This window comes from Anopheles maculipalpis, chromosome X, assembly GCF_943734695.1.
Source record: "Anopheles maculipalpis chromosome X, idAnoMacuDA_375_x, whole genome shotgun sequence".
NCBI lineage: Eukaryota > Metazoa > Arthropoda > Insecta > Diptera > Culicidae > Anopheles > Anopheles maculipalpis.
In genome coordinates this window covers 14,945,313-14,962,087 of record NC_064870.1, presented here as the reverse complement: position 1 = coordinate 14,962,087, position 16,775 = coordinate 14,945,313, and the positions used below count along the sequence as shown (strand labels likewise).

Below are 16,775 nucleotides of genomic sequence, written 5' to 3'. Positions count from 1 at the left end.
TACGCATCATTAATTTATACAAAGAATCGATATGCGATCGTTTACACGTAGCTAATCGAAAGAATTTCCGCCAAATCTAAAGAAAGCGATACGTGATACATAAGTGCTGTGAAAAAAAGAAGGAAAATACATCTTGCCTTCTCAGTTCGGCAACATCGGTCAAGGGATCAAAATTAGTACATAAGAACAAAACTGTTTGAATAAACCAGACTTACTTCTGAAACTCAATCCACAGAACTAGTAGGTCTTTGCGAGGTATTTTCAGGTTCGGGTAAGTTTCCTCTTTGCCTTCCCTCCGGATGTTGGTCCCGCACTTCAGCAGAGTCTCCCCATTCCGTCGGAAGAATAAGGCGATGGTATCACTGACAGTGCTTTCGTCCGCGGCTAAAAACTTCGCCTTAGGAAAGTCGGTGACGCCCGTCATCCCTACGCGTTGTCAGCAGATACACGGATCCACTGTTAGGAGCTGGTCGACACAGGAATATGCCTATAAGTAGATCAGGCAATGCACAAGAAACTGCGAGTGAATTTCGGATCCGGTCAGTCCTTCGCGTGATCGATCCACCCAACGGCGGATGCTTCGCATCGGGTTTTGTTCCCGTCAGCAACATCACCCGTGGCACTGCAAAAAACACATAAAACAAAGACAACACAACATGTAACAGAGAGGGATTGCCGGATTGGATCATCCTTCCATTGGGGATTCGGAATCATAGGACAAGACCGTTGTCTCTGGCGAATCGGATGATGAGCCTCATGTATTTCTCTTATTCCAGTACCAGGTCGTCTGCCGACTTACTCGACTGCGCTCAGCAAGGAGTTTCATACTCCTAGCGGTTTCATAGTCCACTCCATCGTGGAATCCGTCACCGCAGTCACACATTTTTGTCTGAGCCAGAGTTCTACGCTGTAGATGAGCATTCAACATTCGAGACATTATTCGTATGAAAGCTTTGTCTGCAGAGGGCCCATCGAACCAAGGCCGCAGGGACACTTGCGGAGAGATCGAAAGAAGGAAACGCCCGCGTTCATTCGCCTCCCACATGCTCTGCCAGCGAGACAGGAAAAGTTGCTGTGGAAAACGAAGGAACTTCTGGGCCGAAATAGGTCGGTCGTAAAACGCGCCCTGTTGGAAAGTATGCGAGAAAAGCGTACTTTATGGCTAACAATGCTTAGCATTCGGCAACGGATAGCATATGCGTGGATATAGGGACAGTAGAGTTTCGAAGCAGTGATTTTATGGCAATGCGAGTAAACATTTTCTCGACACTCACAATTCTTTGCAATGCAGTGGTGTGTGAGCAGGCGCCCAAATCACTCAGTTGATTATGCATTCATGAATTTAAGAATTCAGACTGAGAGAGCCATGATCATCCGAAGTCATACGACACGACACACAAGACCCTAGAATAAGAATAAGAAAATAGACCCTTAATAATACCACGTAGTGAGGGTCTGCTGTCGCGTCATCGGACCGCGTCTAATAATACTCCAAATTGGCCAGTGACTAATTGACCTAACTGAGTGTATGACTAATAATAGAAATAGTATGACAATATTGTACGACCAAAAATCGTACGACTGAGTAGTAACTCCTGTGTCAAGAGGGCCTAACGCGGTCCGTTAAAAAAAAAAAAACAAATTACAAATTACAAATGAAACATCCAACACTAAGGTCTTCTTAGTTAAGTCTTCAAGAAACAGTTGCCAAGACTAGTATGTCGATTAAAACTACAATAAGACTTTGTGGGGCGCACGATACACTTTAAAGTCAAAAATGAGTAGTCGAGATGTAACTTTTTACACCTTGCAAGCAGGGACCGACTGAGTGGGCTAACTTTATTTACAATAACCTTACTTTCCAGCTCGATGGCGAACGTAGCGACTCACAGTATAAATTAAATAACCATTCATCCCACAACCGTGCCGCCGGTAGACCGGCATTCACCAGGTAGAATCGTAGTTCCAATCCGTTTCAAGCGTCGGACACTTAATAGCTAAAGGTTAGCGAGGGTTCACGACAGCATCGGGAAATTTGTCGGTACGGTTGTCGAATTGTCCCACTAACCGGACAGTGGGTTCGCGTTGTCCTGGAAATCAACTTCCGGCTGGAAGCCACCCTCCTTGTCCACGATGTATTTGATCGTCATGAGACGTCCATCCGGCAACCACACCGAATACCGTCCCGTTACCTGTTGGAAGACAACTTGTTGGGCACTTTCGGTACAATGGTCTTTAGTTTGGAGAATATACCTTGCCAGCAGTGTCTCCTGCTTCGTTTTTGTCAAAAAACAGCTGCTTCTCGGGATCCTTCACCTCATACTTATACTCGTACTACAAAAATGGGGAAGAAACGACGATGTAAGTCACTAAGGCTCCCCGGATGATGTCTCGATTTTTACATTTTACCACCTTTGCTCATTCACAAGCAACCTCCCCATCGGGCACAACGGTTATATTACTTACAGCTTCATATTTCTCTGCTTGCGGTGCCGCCTGCAGACAAACCGCACACACACTCAGCACCACCCCAACCAACACGAGCACTTTCAGCGACATGATAACAAGGAGGACAACACTCTGGATGGTTGATTAGAAGGAACAGGACCAGTAGCGTTTGACAGCTGAACTGATGGTAGCCGCGGTAGGCGATTTGTTTCAAACAAAACTTGAAACCTCACGGGTAAGTTGACGCAATTAGCCGTTCGGATGCTTCGGATGCACTGGATGCTGCCAACTGGTACGGATCCGATATTTATAGGACCTTCCTTTCCCGTTTTTCTGCTCGCATTCGGGGGAGGACGATCGTGCCGTCGCATCGGATGGAATCTGCCAATCCTCTTTGGAAGATGCCAGTCCCCGTCTGCTTCAGCGTGGAACTGGGGTTGGTCCCAACGCCGGCACGACACCATAGCCATCTCACGAAGGCTGTTCGCGCCACGCTCGAACCACGTCCCGGGAGATGATTCGCGTGTGCATGCTTGTGGTAAGACCTTTGACATTTACTCTTCTTTATTGAATTGGCTCTGCTTGGTGGTAGGCGCTAAGTTTGGGGCTTCTTGAGTTTGCGTTCAGATGAACGTGTCGTTTCAATTAAGGTTAGAACAAGCAATTGTACCGGGCGTCTTCTACTGTGGTTTACAGTTGCAAAAGGAATTTTTCCAAGGCACACTTGGAATGTTTAGCTTCTTGGGACGATTTTCTGAATATCTGAATATCCCTTGACATGTCCAGCTTTTTGTCTTATCTGATGAAGGATTACCTCTGATAGATATTCTATCTAACGGATAGTATTGGCAAGAAAAAAAATGTCTGCCCAAAAATCACCACTGCTCGTCATATCATAAAGTTTTTGTAATGTCTCACATTCGGGCGAATTGCTCCGGTTAAACTTATCCCACGATCTTCATTTGAAAATGTACCAGTTTTGCTCCATGTACACACGATGGCCGATTACAAATGTCATCCAAAGGTGCGATCCGAATACCTGCCCTAAATAGAATTAAGCTCACCTCTAGTATGCGAAAACGAAACACCGCCAAACCCCGCTTCTCCATTCGGCTTGGAAGAAGGAATCTGAAGCTATCTTCACTTACCTTGACGACGACATACACACATACACAAGTCATGCAAAAGGCATCATGCGCCCACTGAACGGAGGCGCCATGGCGAGCATGCGAGGAATGCATTTTATTGAATCCGTATCCATGCCATACCTTCCTTCCTGTGGACCAGCGCTGGTCCCAGTTTCGAAAGGGACGCGTGGTTCGCTGACGGGGGAGGAGGTCTTATAAATGCCGGCTCGATCACGATGACGGTTGATGCACCGTGTTCTTCTCTTATCCCTCACATCTTGTGGAACATGGGTTCCACAAACTGTTGGTGGATTGAAAGGAAGGGCGGCTTCTGGTTGACAATTTTGATCCACCGAGTAAGATGTTCGCACGCGCGTTTAGGCAACGACGATGATGCGATTTTTATGGGCGAAGTACTGATTGACTGCAAAGAGTAATCTTGTTAGGGTGCGGAAAGTGCATTTTCTGTAGCAATTCCTTTTTCTAGAGTACCTGCAAAAACTCTGATTGATACACACCAGAGCAAGTAGACGTCTAAAGTAGAGATTACATCGATATGATTTTTTTGAAAAAATGGCTACCTGGAAAACCATCGTCTGAGGAATCCAGGCTTTCGTGTTTATGCAAACGAATACAAACTATGTAGGACTAATGTAAATTGAAAGCTATTTTGAAGTTGTTATAATATTCTTCTTCTTCTTCCTCAGCGACCTACATTGGTCATACAGGCCAGCTAAGGGCTTTCTAGATTTGCTAAAACCACCTAGTTGGATATTCAGTCCTCACTACGATGGAATGGTCCGGATGAGATTTGAACCCCTGTCCTATCGTTTGACGACCGGTGGCTATGTCGCCGATGTTACAACGTATGTCGGAAGATGTTACAATGTAAAAATATTAAACAAAAACAAAGCAAAACTCCCACAAACAGGAAATGAGTGTGCACATTCTTCGGTGATATCGTCAGCAACGATGTTGTACGAGTATTTCCCACACAACGTAATAATACGCGATTGCTACTCCAATTTTCCTGTTTTAACTTCGCAAGACAACCCCAACAAACAGGGAACACGACAAAATGGCACGTAAAAAAGCAACGGTAGAGCGATACCCAACGCAACGACAACAGTTGTATCGGTTGAGGTCGCATACAGAAGATGCACACCGCGAGGGAAACTGTGTGCCGATGTGCCCGTAACGTCATTTGAAGCCTCACCAACCGGGCAGGCAGAACAAAACAACATCCAAAACGAACGGTATGGCACGCAACCGACTGTACATCCGGTACGGGGGTTGCTGCGCCGGTAAATTGTTTTACTCTTAGAATCACGACCTGAAACGGTGTCATGCGTGGAGAGGTCGTAATGGGAGCAGGCACTGATCTACCGATGTACATTTGAGTGTTTGCTTCCTTTGGAGATTTACAGGGCTAGACTTTTTGAGACATCACCAAGCCTTCACTTTGCCAAGATATGCTTTAAGCAATGAATACTGATCATCAAGCACAGACTGACGAGGTAGATCAGGTTCACAGACGTGTCAAACAGATGAAACTGGAGCAACTAGCTCCCCCCCCCCATCTTTCCTAACTGACTTTGCCCTATCCTGTCTCGCTGGGAAATTGTTTGTCTTCCATGTGCGACAGGTTGCCATGTCCATGTCACACCGTCCATCTGTCTGGCCGTTCCAAAAACGTGTGTGTGTGTGTGTGGGGGGGGGGGGGGGATCATAACAATAGCCCAAACCAGCCAACGACTGCCAACAGAGACTAACCATCTCCGGCATTTGGAAAAAAAGAGCCACTGTCCCAAGCAAAACGAGAGAAAGCATCTCCGCGGTGTTTGGAATCAACAAATTTTCCGCCAACAACCCTACCCCAAAAATTCACGTGCGTATGAATATGTGTGTGTGTGTGTGCAGGCGAGGCGCGATCGAGTGTTTCGCGCGGTACAATATCCACGCAAGTAATGCGCGGCTTCCAGTGCGATTCGTAGGTCCGTGGCGCAAGCACGTGCTCTCGAATGCGTGGTGTGCGCGCTGCTCCTAAGCACATCTCCATTAGCAACTCTTTCACTCGCTTTGCTCGCTGGGCTGCAGTGGTACGGAGTTAGCGTTCCCAGCAGTGGTAGTTGTCATCCGGACAGAAATTGCTCGACGCGTTTGTCGTGAAACCTTTAACAATGCGCCGCCCTTTGTGTGCAGTTCGTGCTGCTATATGTGGATGATGGGCCGAGATGTGTTACACCTAAAGCCTGTACGAGAACTCATGGTTGTGTTAGAGGGGCCTCATGGTTGTGCTGGTGTTTGGTAATGGTCGGCCCAGCGGTAAGTGCTGAAAAAAAAAAGGGAAATAGACGCAATTTTCCTTTCCACGCCGCGATCGAGTGTTGTGTTGTGGCGCTTTGTTTTGTTTACGGTGCATAGTGTGCGCGTGTGTGTATATAAATATTGAAGGAAAGGTGCCCAGGTCAGAGGGGGCAGATAGCCCCAGCACACTCTTTTGTGTCCGGTGAAGTACGGGTTAATGTGCCGCTGAGTGTGAGCGTATGCCTGATCTGGGTGATGTCAAAAAGTGGTTTGCAAGCGGCGGCTAGATTTACAAATATTGTTGCCCAAAGTCGCTGACGGGCGGAGGTTGCTGGCAAAAAAGAGAGAGAAAAAAAAAACGACGAACAGGTGTGATGCAAAAGTGGTAGCCATCACACACATTCCAACCTGATGCAGTCCAAGGTATTTTTGGGTACGTTTGCTTTCCTGTACGCGCGCTGACTTGCATTTGGTGGAATGTGGGGCTGTTTGCTGACGTTGCCTCATAGGGTTTTTACGACTCCAATCATATGCCACTCAATCAAAGCTGCGAACTCGAACGGATAATCAACGGCCACAATCAAAAACTCCAGTTTTCGGATAAATCTGAGTGTTCCTAGAATTATGATAATCGAGAGTTCGACAAACAAGACTCTATTGACAATGAGCTGCTGGGTAAAGTGCTGTCCACGCGGGTACTGATGTATGTTTAACTTTGCTGATAAAAGCCTTAAATGCTACTTGTTGTGACTAGAGTTACAAATTCCTCACTAGTTCCTCATCCTATGCGGATAAATGACACAGTTCAGTCTCTTATTCTGTTTGAGAATAGGTATCTCCACAGAGAATGCTCAGAGTAGCAACGCGAGGCTATGAGTATTTGCATATGGGCTATTTTCATCCTTAGATGGTGAGCTTGAATAGCAAAATTATCTTCTTATGCGCTACAGTTGAATTAACCATACAGAACCTAATATTTTCTAGTGAAAATCAGTACGACTCCAGGTTTTGTTTTCTCTTGTCCCTTTAAATAACGCTATATCTCCCGAAACTAACGTCTCTAGAGCCGGTCTTCAAACGGTACGACCGCGGTTCAAATCGCATACGGACCATTCCCCCTTAGTGAGGACTGACTTTTCGACTATGTGGTATCAGCAAGTCTAGTAAGCCACTCCGATGGCCGGCGTGATCTTTGGCAGGTCGTTAAGTCAAGAAGAATAAGAGACATCGGCAGAAGTATCATACGAAACTTAGTACGTCAGGATACATTGTAAGGCATCAGATGCTAAAATTCCAAATATTAATGCACTTGTGCTCCAAAAACTGTATTCAAACTAGTAAATCTTTGCTCTGAGTCACCCTGCTACATCTTTGTTATGAAGTACAAATCAAGTCCTTGTTATTAAGTTTAAGTTTTGCAAGCAGAAAACCATAAGAAAGCTAGTATTTTATGCAGATCAGTAATCAAAATGGCAGTTTCTACTGGACTGCTGGAAGACAGTTGAATGCTAAAAAGAGAACCACAACCCCGTTATGGTAAGTTAATCAGCAGTTGAAAAAATACGTTTAACACTTAAAGCCATCTTTATACAAATGGGTAACTTTAATTGGAATGAGTGGTCAGTAATCAAGCGAAATTTTATTATAATCTCGTGTCGTAACTTTTGCATCCACCCTTTACACATATGTGTGACATCTGAGGTCACCCATTCGCTGTAAAACAATACAAGCGCTGGTGGTCGTTCGTACATGACACGGCGATGGCTTTACACGTTCTGAACGCGTTTTATGCGTTTGAGCACACACCATCACCATCAAAACAAAATAAAAACCAGTACTTTAGCGTAGCCATGTGGATTCCAGGTTCTAGAGGTGTTAAATTCGATCCGTGACAGTGTCATCTCAATTGCAGCAACGATCAGTCGCACATGTTTCCGGTCAGTGGCCCGGACCGGTAACCCATTTTTGCGTGCTGGCGGACACAAACCGGCAAGGTGTTAATCAAGTGCACATGAGGTGAGCTGGATTTCTAACACTTTTTGAGACACTCGGAAAGCTTGAGTGCTAATTGATCGTCTATAGTTTATTGTCCTTTTTTTATTCTGTGTCGAAGAAAGTGAAGCAAAGTGAGATATGTGCATGTTCCCGTATGAAATCTAGCCAGAATCCATTTAACACCTTGCGGCACCAGTTACGTGATATCCGCAGCAGAGCAGACAACGATCGCTCAAAATGGCGATCCCAGGCGCTGTGTATCGGCGAATGTGCATTCAAAGTGAAGGTTTTTTTTTGCAGGAAGTAAAACCCGTCAAACGACAGTGATCTACATTTAATCAATTTCGTTGCGTCCAGCAGTTGTGTACACTTTCCATCTCATTTGGCGTTCTACGCTGGATCACGTAGAAAGCAGAAATCAAATCAAATAATGCCGAAAGTGAAACCATGCTCCATACTTCCGTAGATTCCACAGTAGAGTGTGTGTGTGTGTGAGAGAGAGAGAAGGACCAATGAATCCAAAAACACATCACTTCCCAACAAACCAATCCATTTCGGACATTTGAAAGCGGCCTCCCGTGGCTGGACCCTCTCGAAGGGTATAAAATGGCAATGTCAGAGGGGGAAGTCATGGAGTCCAGTCCATTGCATAAATGTCTTTCACGCAAGACGCCGCTCCTGGTCTGTGGTGGTGTGTGGGGGGGGGGGGGAGAACCGGGGTGGAGGAATGGAAAACGGCATCGAAGCAAAACCAATTAAATTGCTCGCGGCTGTGTGTGCACGTATTGTGCATGTATAAACATAACCGAGCCTGGAGGCTCTCGGGTTTAAGCGGTTAGGTTAGGCGAAACTAACGATGAAATAATGTACAATTTAGTAATGCGCCTCTTACCGTTCTTTCTGCACTTTTCTTTTCGACAATCGCGCGTGCTGTTGTAAACCGAGCTTGAAGATTGTTTTCGTGAATTGTTAATAGCAGAGTGCGTAGATGCTAGACATGTTTGGTAAATTTTTTTTCGTTGTTGTCTAAGATAAGAATCTCTTTCGGGCTGACACAACCGTAGTGACCTCCTTTATCCTACCGAAGTTGCTGTCACACGCATAGTTCGACGACGATTTCCACCAACAATTCCACTTCCATTTCTCTATTTCAGCTACACGTACTGCTGCTCCAACTTGACGTGACGCTGACATGCGGATATAATTTGCCTCGCCAGCAATAAAACCCTCCCCGGTTACCTTCGCACTGATACGAAAAATGAAGAAATTCATGACTACGAAAATGTCCGCTGCCGCCCCAGTAGGCACACCGTCACAGTCGCCAGCGTCAATGTTTTCCTTTGATGCCATGTTGCTGCAGCAAGCAGAGGATCGCAATGGAAGTTCCACGTCACCGGGCACACCGAAACGCAACGAGGACGAGGACGATGACAACGGCAGTATGCCAAGCGTCCGATTGCCACCACCAACACCAACCGCCCTCCTATCGGTGGCGACTGCGTTGAGTGCAATCGATACCAAAGACCCTACTAGACCTGTGAAAGGATCATCTTCCTCCCCGGGGAGTCGGGCAGTAACCGCCCCCGATGCACTAACTTCCTCCACCACATCGTCCGGTGTGGTAAAGATGTGTGGATATTTAAAAAAGAAAAGAAATGTAAGTGTGACACGACGACCCAACGCTAGGAGGAGCACTTCACACGGTTTTCACTGTTCTTGTTGCAGAAAATGGGTGGATGGCGAAAGCTGTTCTTCATACTCCAGAACCAACTACTGCTGTCGTACTCGTCGCGTGATGACTACGAAAAGAAGCTCGCACCGTTTAAGGACATCATCAATCTGGTACCGGGCACAGTCATTATCCCAACCACAGGACCGCGTTTCACCATCGAAACGAACTCGAAACTGATGTATACATTCGTGAGTATCTAGTTCTCGTTGAAAAAAAAGCAAAAGCAGACAGATTCAGATCGTGTGCATTCTCTTTCAGCGCTGCGACGATCATCGAAGTTGTTCCGAATGGATAATGGCACTGCTAGATAGTTTGACCGTGGCAAACGGAGGCATAAGTGTGAATCGTAACTTCAGGTGAGTCAGACGCAGTGAAAGCTTCTCGAATTGCTGTTTCAATTGGCGAAATCATTCACCGCCATATTTCCATTCCGGACAGCTTGCATAATAGCTTCCAGCGCGCCACGTTACCACTATCATCGTTTTCGTTGCCATCGAACTGCAAACCGTTCGCCGGTATCGTTGGCCGGCCGCACGGACACCCGGCCCTAGCGCCAAAGAAGCGGGCACCTCAGCCACCGAATCGCCCCGGACCGCCAAAGCCACCGCGCAGCTTCAGCGCGGAAGCTTCCGACCGGTATCGGGTGTGCGGGATGATGTCTGCCCGGGAGATGAATGACAAGGATGATCTCAACAATAATGTACTGAAGGTGGTACGCCTGAGTGGTAGTATCGCGCAGGAAGACAAGTTACTGGCTAGCGAAAGCCTCTCGAACTTGTGGGATAGTGATGCCAAGTTGTCCAGTACTGGAGAAAACGATGATACTAGGTAAGTGTGGGCAATGTTTGAATCGCTCTTGTCTGGTAATGATCCAGGTCGTCAATTCAAGAACAAAATGAAGGCATGTAGAGAAAAAACAACAATTCAGACATAACGACAGCGCATGGCACAGTTAATAGACAGTTTTGCACGGCTGTAATACTATGCTCTTCGGCCTCTTATCAGTTACTAAATAGCGAGTACCTTTTATATCTGCTAAACTAACTAGCCCCGGCTGACTCCTTCCGAGCCTCTGGAAATGTGCTCCCGGCGGAAAGCATAGACAAACACTGGCGGTGTACAATTTCCACAACATACAACACATCAACAAAGTAGGAGCTGCTCTTTTATAAATAGAAGCAACAATAAAAAAAACACGTATCTTAAGGTTTCACAAGAAACTGCCGAGCACAGGCACCCCATGAGCCACAACAGACATAAAGGGCATAAAGCACGGATGTATGTAATCTGCTCTCTGTTTGTAGTATCCAATGTTTGTAGTGTCTTGTCCTCCGATCCGATGCGACCCTTGGAGTTGAACCCTCATGCGCCACCGAATGGTAGACACTCGCCAGATACGGGAGTTTTTAAACGGACTGATGCCCGGAACGTGTCGCATAAAGTGTTTGTGTGAGTGTCTGTGTGTGTGTATGTTTAGTTACTTCTTCAAGGGCACCCTTACCCATCCGCTTTCAACAGCGTGAGGGAGTTAGCTACTACGAAAGAGGGAAGGTGGTAAACCGGAGGACTGATGCGAGCAAACAGACCGTGTCGGCTTTGCATTAAAAATGCTCATGCTTTTATAATCGATACAGATTGCCGCAAACTGTCTAGCCTAGTGTTGCCTCCAAAACACACATTGAGACGCTCGAATCGAATGTATGGCTCAAAAGTGTTGAAAATTATAGGAACTCTGGCAAAACTTGGGCCAGATCTTGGTCTGATGTATTTTGTAACAGCTCCAGATGCTAACCTGAAGAGCCGTTATCAAATCTCTCATCCAGACAGTTGTACCAACTACAGGTACTTCAAGTTAACGAATTTAGATACTTGATAGGCCTTGGAAATTAATTTCCAAGGAGTGCAAAAGAGAAAAGATTAGGAAGAAACCTAACTTGGAAAGTTAAATTTTGGACTTGGAAACCCCATCAAATCGCCCATCGTGTGCAGTGTCTGGGGGTTGGTTTTGTTTCTTTAAAAAAAAAACCTTTCAAAAACAACTCTTCAGATTAGAGATGCATACAAAACTGTTACAAAAAGGTTTTGTTTGGCACCGTTGCCTCGGCTACCCACTCAATCAGAACAATGTTTTGTGTTTGGCTGGTTTGGTTTGGTGACCTTGAGAGAGAGAGAGAGTGGCTAGATAGACAACAGGAAGTAATGCAACTGCATCGGTTCAATGGCTGCACAGTTGGGCGTAATGGTGGTGTGTTCAATGTGTGACTGCTTTGCAATAATCTTACAACATTTTGATTGTGCTGTTCATCAATACACAGTTCTGTTTACACGATTTCTTTCCTCCCGTTCCATCGCGATTGCATAATCTAAACACAGCTCGTGCTACACGTATACGAACATCGAAAGATAATCAAAACTAGCCCAGACCCAAAATCATCATGCATCTTCCGTCTCCAGTCTCCACTTGAGATGCGTTCTTGAGTCATTCACGCTCGCTCAAGTACCTCTGGTGCATTCCCGGTAAAAAAAAAAAAACAGGGAAAGAAATAGCCGAGCAGTTATAGGAGGGTCTGCATCTGCTTCGGCATACATTAACTCGTCTCAATAGATGCATACAGCATCCATTCTTTCGATGCGCTGCACGGAGCGTTCGAGTAATGGCGGACGGGAGGATATGGATGAAACATGCAGCGCACAAGAACTTCTTCACGCCCTCGTTATTTACTTCCGGAGTCGCTGTAGCACTATGGGACGGACGCCTCAGACAGAATTTTAATGCCTCTCAGTGCAACTTAAAACCGTCTCAAATCATGTATGATATCTTGATCTCTCTCCTGAGACATGTTCAGTAACTCATCTAAGTTCACATCTCTTTTTAATGGTGCAGTCTTATCAATCCTTGTTACTTTATTCAGTTCATTTCGCACATGAAGTTTAAGATATTCCTGACTCTATTCATTAGTCTTTGGGAAAAAATTGTGTATCAAATTTCTTCAATCTAAGACAAAACAAATTGGACGAACAACCCTAACTGCAACCTATAGTGTAAGGGCAAGAAGTAAAAAATGGGGGTAGTCTATATTTATATCCCCTGTTTCGGTTTCCCTCCCTCGGCATCATCCGTTGTTCAAACAATGCATGTACAGACGGACGGAGACTGCCGTCGTTTCGCTGGAAGCACGACCGACGACTGACGCCGCCGGAGCAAGAGACACCAATCCAGACCAATCGACGAGGGGACGCACGATACTGCTAGATCAACTAGAAGACCGCGTCAAGAGTGCAGTTGACGATGGTGGAGAAGCAAACCACCGGACGAAGAAGTGGGAGGAAAAGGCGGAACGGCACGAGCGACCGAGGCAGCAGATATTTCGACTGCATCAGGATGTTGTTTGGAGCAAATCGCACCACCAGTCGATGGATGTGTGCCGCATCAACAGCATGTTTAACGAGCGTCCACCATCGCTGAAGGCAGCAGCGAGCATACCGCCGCCTGTGACTGTGGCTGAATGCATGATCAAATCTACTGCAAGGTACGTTATTTGCTCGCCGTCCTGTTACGCTGCGAACAGCATCCTACATCTCTAGTTTACTTACAGTTTATCCTCCGCCAGCAGCAGCGTCGTCGTGGATAAAGCGCCCTCTTGCAGCTCACATGTGTACGAAGAGGTTGGAGTCCCGGTTGTGTTGATGGAACCCGAACCCATTTACGCGGTGGTGGATGTGCGTGCCAAACGATCGAGACGACTAGCCCGCACACTGGACCCCGGCTCCGACGAGCCAGACGGTCGTGGCAACGGTGGCCGGAAGGTGTCCGTATCCTTGCCGCAGATTTCCGACGGAGTCGAGCTAGTCACCGCGACGGAACGCCGACCGGTGGCAGCACGGAGCTGCAGCAACTACGACGACTACGAGGATGTCAACTATCTTTTCGAAACACGACGATCGGTGGCGGGCGGTACGGAGACAGACAGTGTGGACACCCACGACTCGCAGGAGCGACTGCCAACATATCGTCACGAACCGTACGGTGGTGTGGATGAGCACATCTACGAGCCGGTAAGTATCGTGTCACTCGTCAGCCAATTTGCGTATTCTCAACGTGCGGGTCCTCCTTCCCGCTTTTCCGCAGATACAAGTGTCCGATCGGATACCGTCCGTAACGACTGGTTCCTCCTCATCGCTGCCCGCTCCAACCGAACATCATCACCAACACAGCCACGGACTCTGGCGACAGTTGAAGCGTATGCAGCTGCAAGGATCCTGGCGTCGCTTAACGTTGCGAAACGCCGGTACAGACCGCACCACAGCAAACCCACCAAAACAACCATCAACCGAACCACCCGCTTCAAACACCCGCTCGGCAACGGTAACTGCCCTCGAGGGGTTAGGTCGTCGGTTTGAAAGCCATCGGCGGTCGATCAAAAAGCGCATCAAGAACTTGTGCGAACGGATCGAGCCAGTAACGACGGCGACGTCAAGCAGCGGTCAGCCGCAAAATGTTGCTCAGGAACCGTCGTCGGTGGAAACGCCGGAACCGTCTACCGGTGTGCAGTCACGCAAATCCGTATCGCTTGACAGCTTCCTGCTAGCGAAGGGCCAGGGCCGGTCTGTTTCCAAATACTAGATCAAGATTTTATTTTAAACGGAACTGCGGAGAATCCGGGTTTTTTCTCCCTCTCTCACACATTATTTGCCAGATATGTATCTGTAAGATTTTAAAAAAATAATTTGTAGCAGCAAGACACGGTTGCAGCTTACGGTGTAACGAAGAGGTTAAATAAAAACGACAATTTGTAATTGGGTCAAAAATTTCGCCGGCGTTTAAGTAAGTTGGGAGTTAGCACATGCATGCGCTATTCGCAAAATCAAGGGCAAGAACGTTATTTAGCAACTCTACATACGATACTCGGTAGGGGGCCGGCGACAGCGGCGCCGGTCTTCAAACGACAGAACCGCGATTTAAATCTCATCAGGACCGTTCCCCCGGACTGAGTATCTAACTATGAGGTTTCAGCAAGTCTAGTAAGCCATTCAATGGTCGGCGTGACCTCAGTAGGTCGTTAGGTCAAGAAGAAGAAGGCATAAAATACCGTAAAAATTGCTGCAAACTTCAATGTCTGAGGTGAGATTAATCTCTCCAGCTGACGACAATGTCGGATTTTTAACTGTTGGTCGCCCTTAGGCGTCCTTAATTGTCTGTAGGTCCTTATAATAGAAACAACTATAAACTTTTCTGCCCGGAGTTTTAATGGATCTCTATCAGTAGAAAGTAGATAGTTCGCAAACTAGCAAAGAGATCTTCACCATGTGAGAAATCTTGGAGAAGTTCGTAGTGAACGGTTATTGCTACCCAAAGAGATGACTCTTTTGGAGATTTTAAGGCTTTGTTCATTTAAAAATGGGACACTTTGCATTAGATGTATCTTTAATACCTGATTTCTGGCCAGTAAATTCCGCCAATTCTTCATTTCTATTATGTCCTTAGTTACTGCTCTCTTCTTTCTTTAATTTTTGTTTCATTATTGTCCAATATCGCTCTATTGGGCGGAACTGAGGACAGTTTGGTGGATTCAGCCCTTTTGATAATAATTTCACACCATTATCTTTGAGCTATCGTAGCACGTCCTTGCTGTAATGGCCAAAAAAATGGGCCAAAACATAGCGGGACCATCATGAGACCTAATAAATGGAAATTCTCGTGTATTAAAACACTCTTTCGTATACAAATCAGAATTCATGTTCTTGTACGTCACAAACACGGTAGTCTTTTTGCCACATGAGCAGATTCCCAGCCAAATCATAAAGTTTTAAGAAAATTTTTCGGCAAAAACATATTTGAATCACTTTGGAACGTTGAGCATAAAGCCTTATAAAATCGGCTTTGTTGTTCGTTCGGCAACTCACAGTACTCTGTCCAAAATTGTTTACAGTCTGATAAGTAAGTATGCAATCTGTTAGGTCATCATGTCAAATCTTACAATATTATAACTGATAGTATTGTGTCATAAGCTCATGAATATCTGCAAGTGCATAGCTCTGCAAAGTAAGAGCATGAGCACAAGTAACGTGCCTAATATGAAGTTGCTAATGCGCTCATAGTTGCTCCTACATTCGTTGACGTATGAGCGTACGAGCAAACGCTCGTGATGTACCTCAGCTCCGAGAAAAAAATCGCTAGCTCAGCGCATCTAGTTGAGCGCATGGACACAACACTAACCATAAACACACTTAGGAACAATACCGCCGCATCGTATTTTTGCCCGTATTTATTTGCAAAAACCTGTCATACACACTAGCAGTTGGTAGAAAAAATTAATTACCCTTCTTCTGTACTTCTTGCTTGATATTGTTATTTGGTTTTTACTGCTGATTGCCTGGAAATAGTCTAATGCACACTGCTTTATTTGTTTCTACCTTCAATACGTTTGGTTTTTCTCTGTACATATGTGTTGTTAGATGGACCTGATTTATCAACAAATTCAGTAATAATTACATAGTATTGTCATAGCAAGAGTAGGCTATTTGAAGATAACAGATGGATCGTGTCCATTCGTGGCAAAGGAAACGTAAGGAAAATGTCCTTCTCCTCTCCTTGACGATTTGTAGCTTTGTTTTATTATTTCAATCCTGTTCCCTATTTCTTGTTTGTACCTTTTTCTCCCTTTTAGTTACTATTTTTCAATCTAGCGTTTCAAACAAAACCTTTGCTTCTTTATCACAGGCCAACAATGTTCGCTATTGAAGGAATCTTGTGTATGGATGTTTGTGAATTTGGATGTAATTATGAAAATCCACTTTATATCACACATTTGCCAAACAGCCAATTCATCCAACAGGTGAGTATTACGAGAATTACAGAACATTTGGAATGACAAAACGATTAATAACTAATGTTTACACCACATTCATAAATCGTGTTTTGGTTATATTTAATTTAAATGACACGTTACTTCAAAGCAAAAAAGCATTCCTTTATATCACCAAATATAAACCACTCTGTGTTCATTCAGCACAAGAAAGCTGGAGAAACCCCATGAATAGTACGTGAGTCTGATTTGAAGCGAGAAGCTAGAAAACTTTTCAGTTGTTATGTACATATTTTACACTTTTAATGGAACATTTGCACCGAACCACAAAAGGATGTGTAAAAGAAAAACAATGAAACA

General features: G+C 45.5%; 3 protein-coding genes across 5 annotated transcripts in view; 2 read left to right on the top strand and 1 right to left on the bottom strand.

Moving 5' to 3' along the window:
- Positions 1 to 16,775, top strand: part of LOC126568065 (palmitoyltransferase ZDHHC8) — a 347,611-nt gene that overhangs the window by 19,126 nt on the left and 311,710 nt on the right. The gene's annotated exons all lie outside the window — the stretch shown is intronic.
- Positions 2,064 to 3,629, bottom strand: LOC126563807 (pro-resilin-like). The gene is made up of 4 exons (XM_050220558.1): positions 3,597 to 3,629; positions 2,467 to 2,580; positions 2,254 to 2,334; positions 2,064 to 2,192 (listed from the first exon to the last, which is right to left on the bottom strand). The coding sequence occupies exons 1-4, from the start codon at positions 3,627 to 3,629 to the stop codon at positions 2,064 to 2,066; spliced, it is 357 nt and encodes a 118-aa protein (XP_050076515.1).
- On the top strand, positions 9,136 to 14,233 carry LOC126568550 (uncharacterized). Its single transcript, XM_050225051.1, has 7 exons — positions 9,136 to 9,534; positions 9,603 to 9,797; positions 9,868 to 9,965; positions 10,048 to 10,437; positions 12,753 to 13,139; positions 13,206 to 13,665; positions 13,739 to 14,233. The coding sequence occupies exons 1-7, from the start codon at positions 9,136 to 9,138 to the stop codon at positions 14,231 to 14,233; spliced, it is 2,424 nt and encodes an 807-aa protein (XP_050081008.1).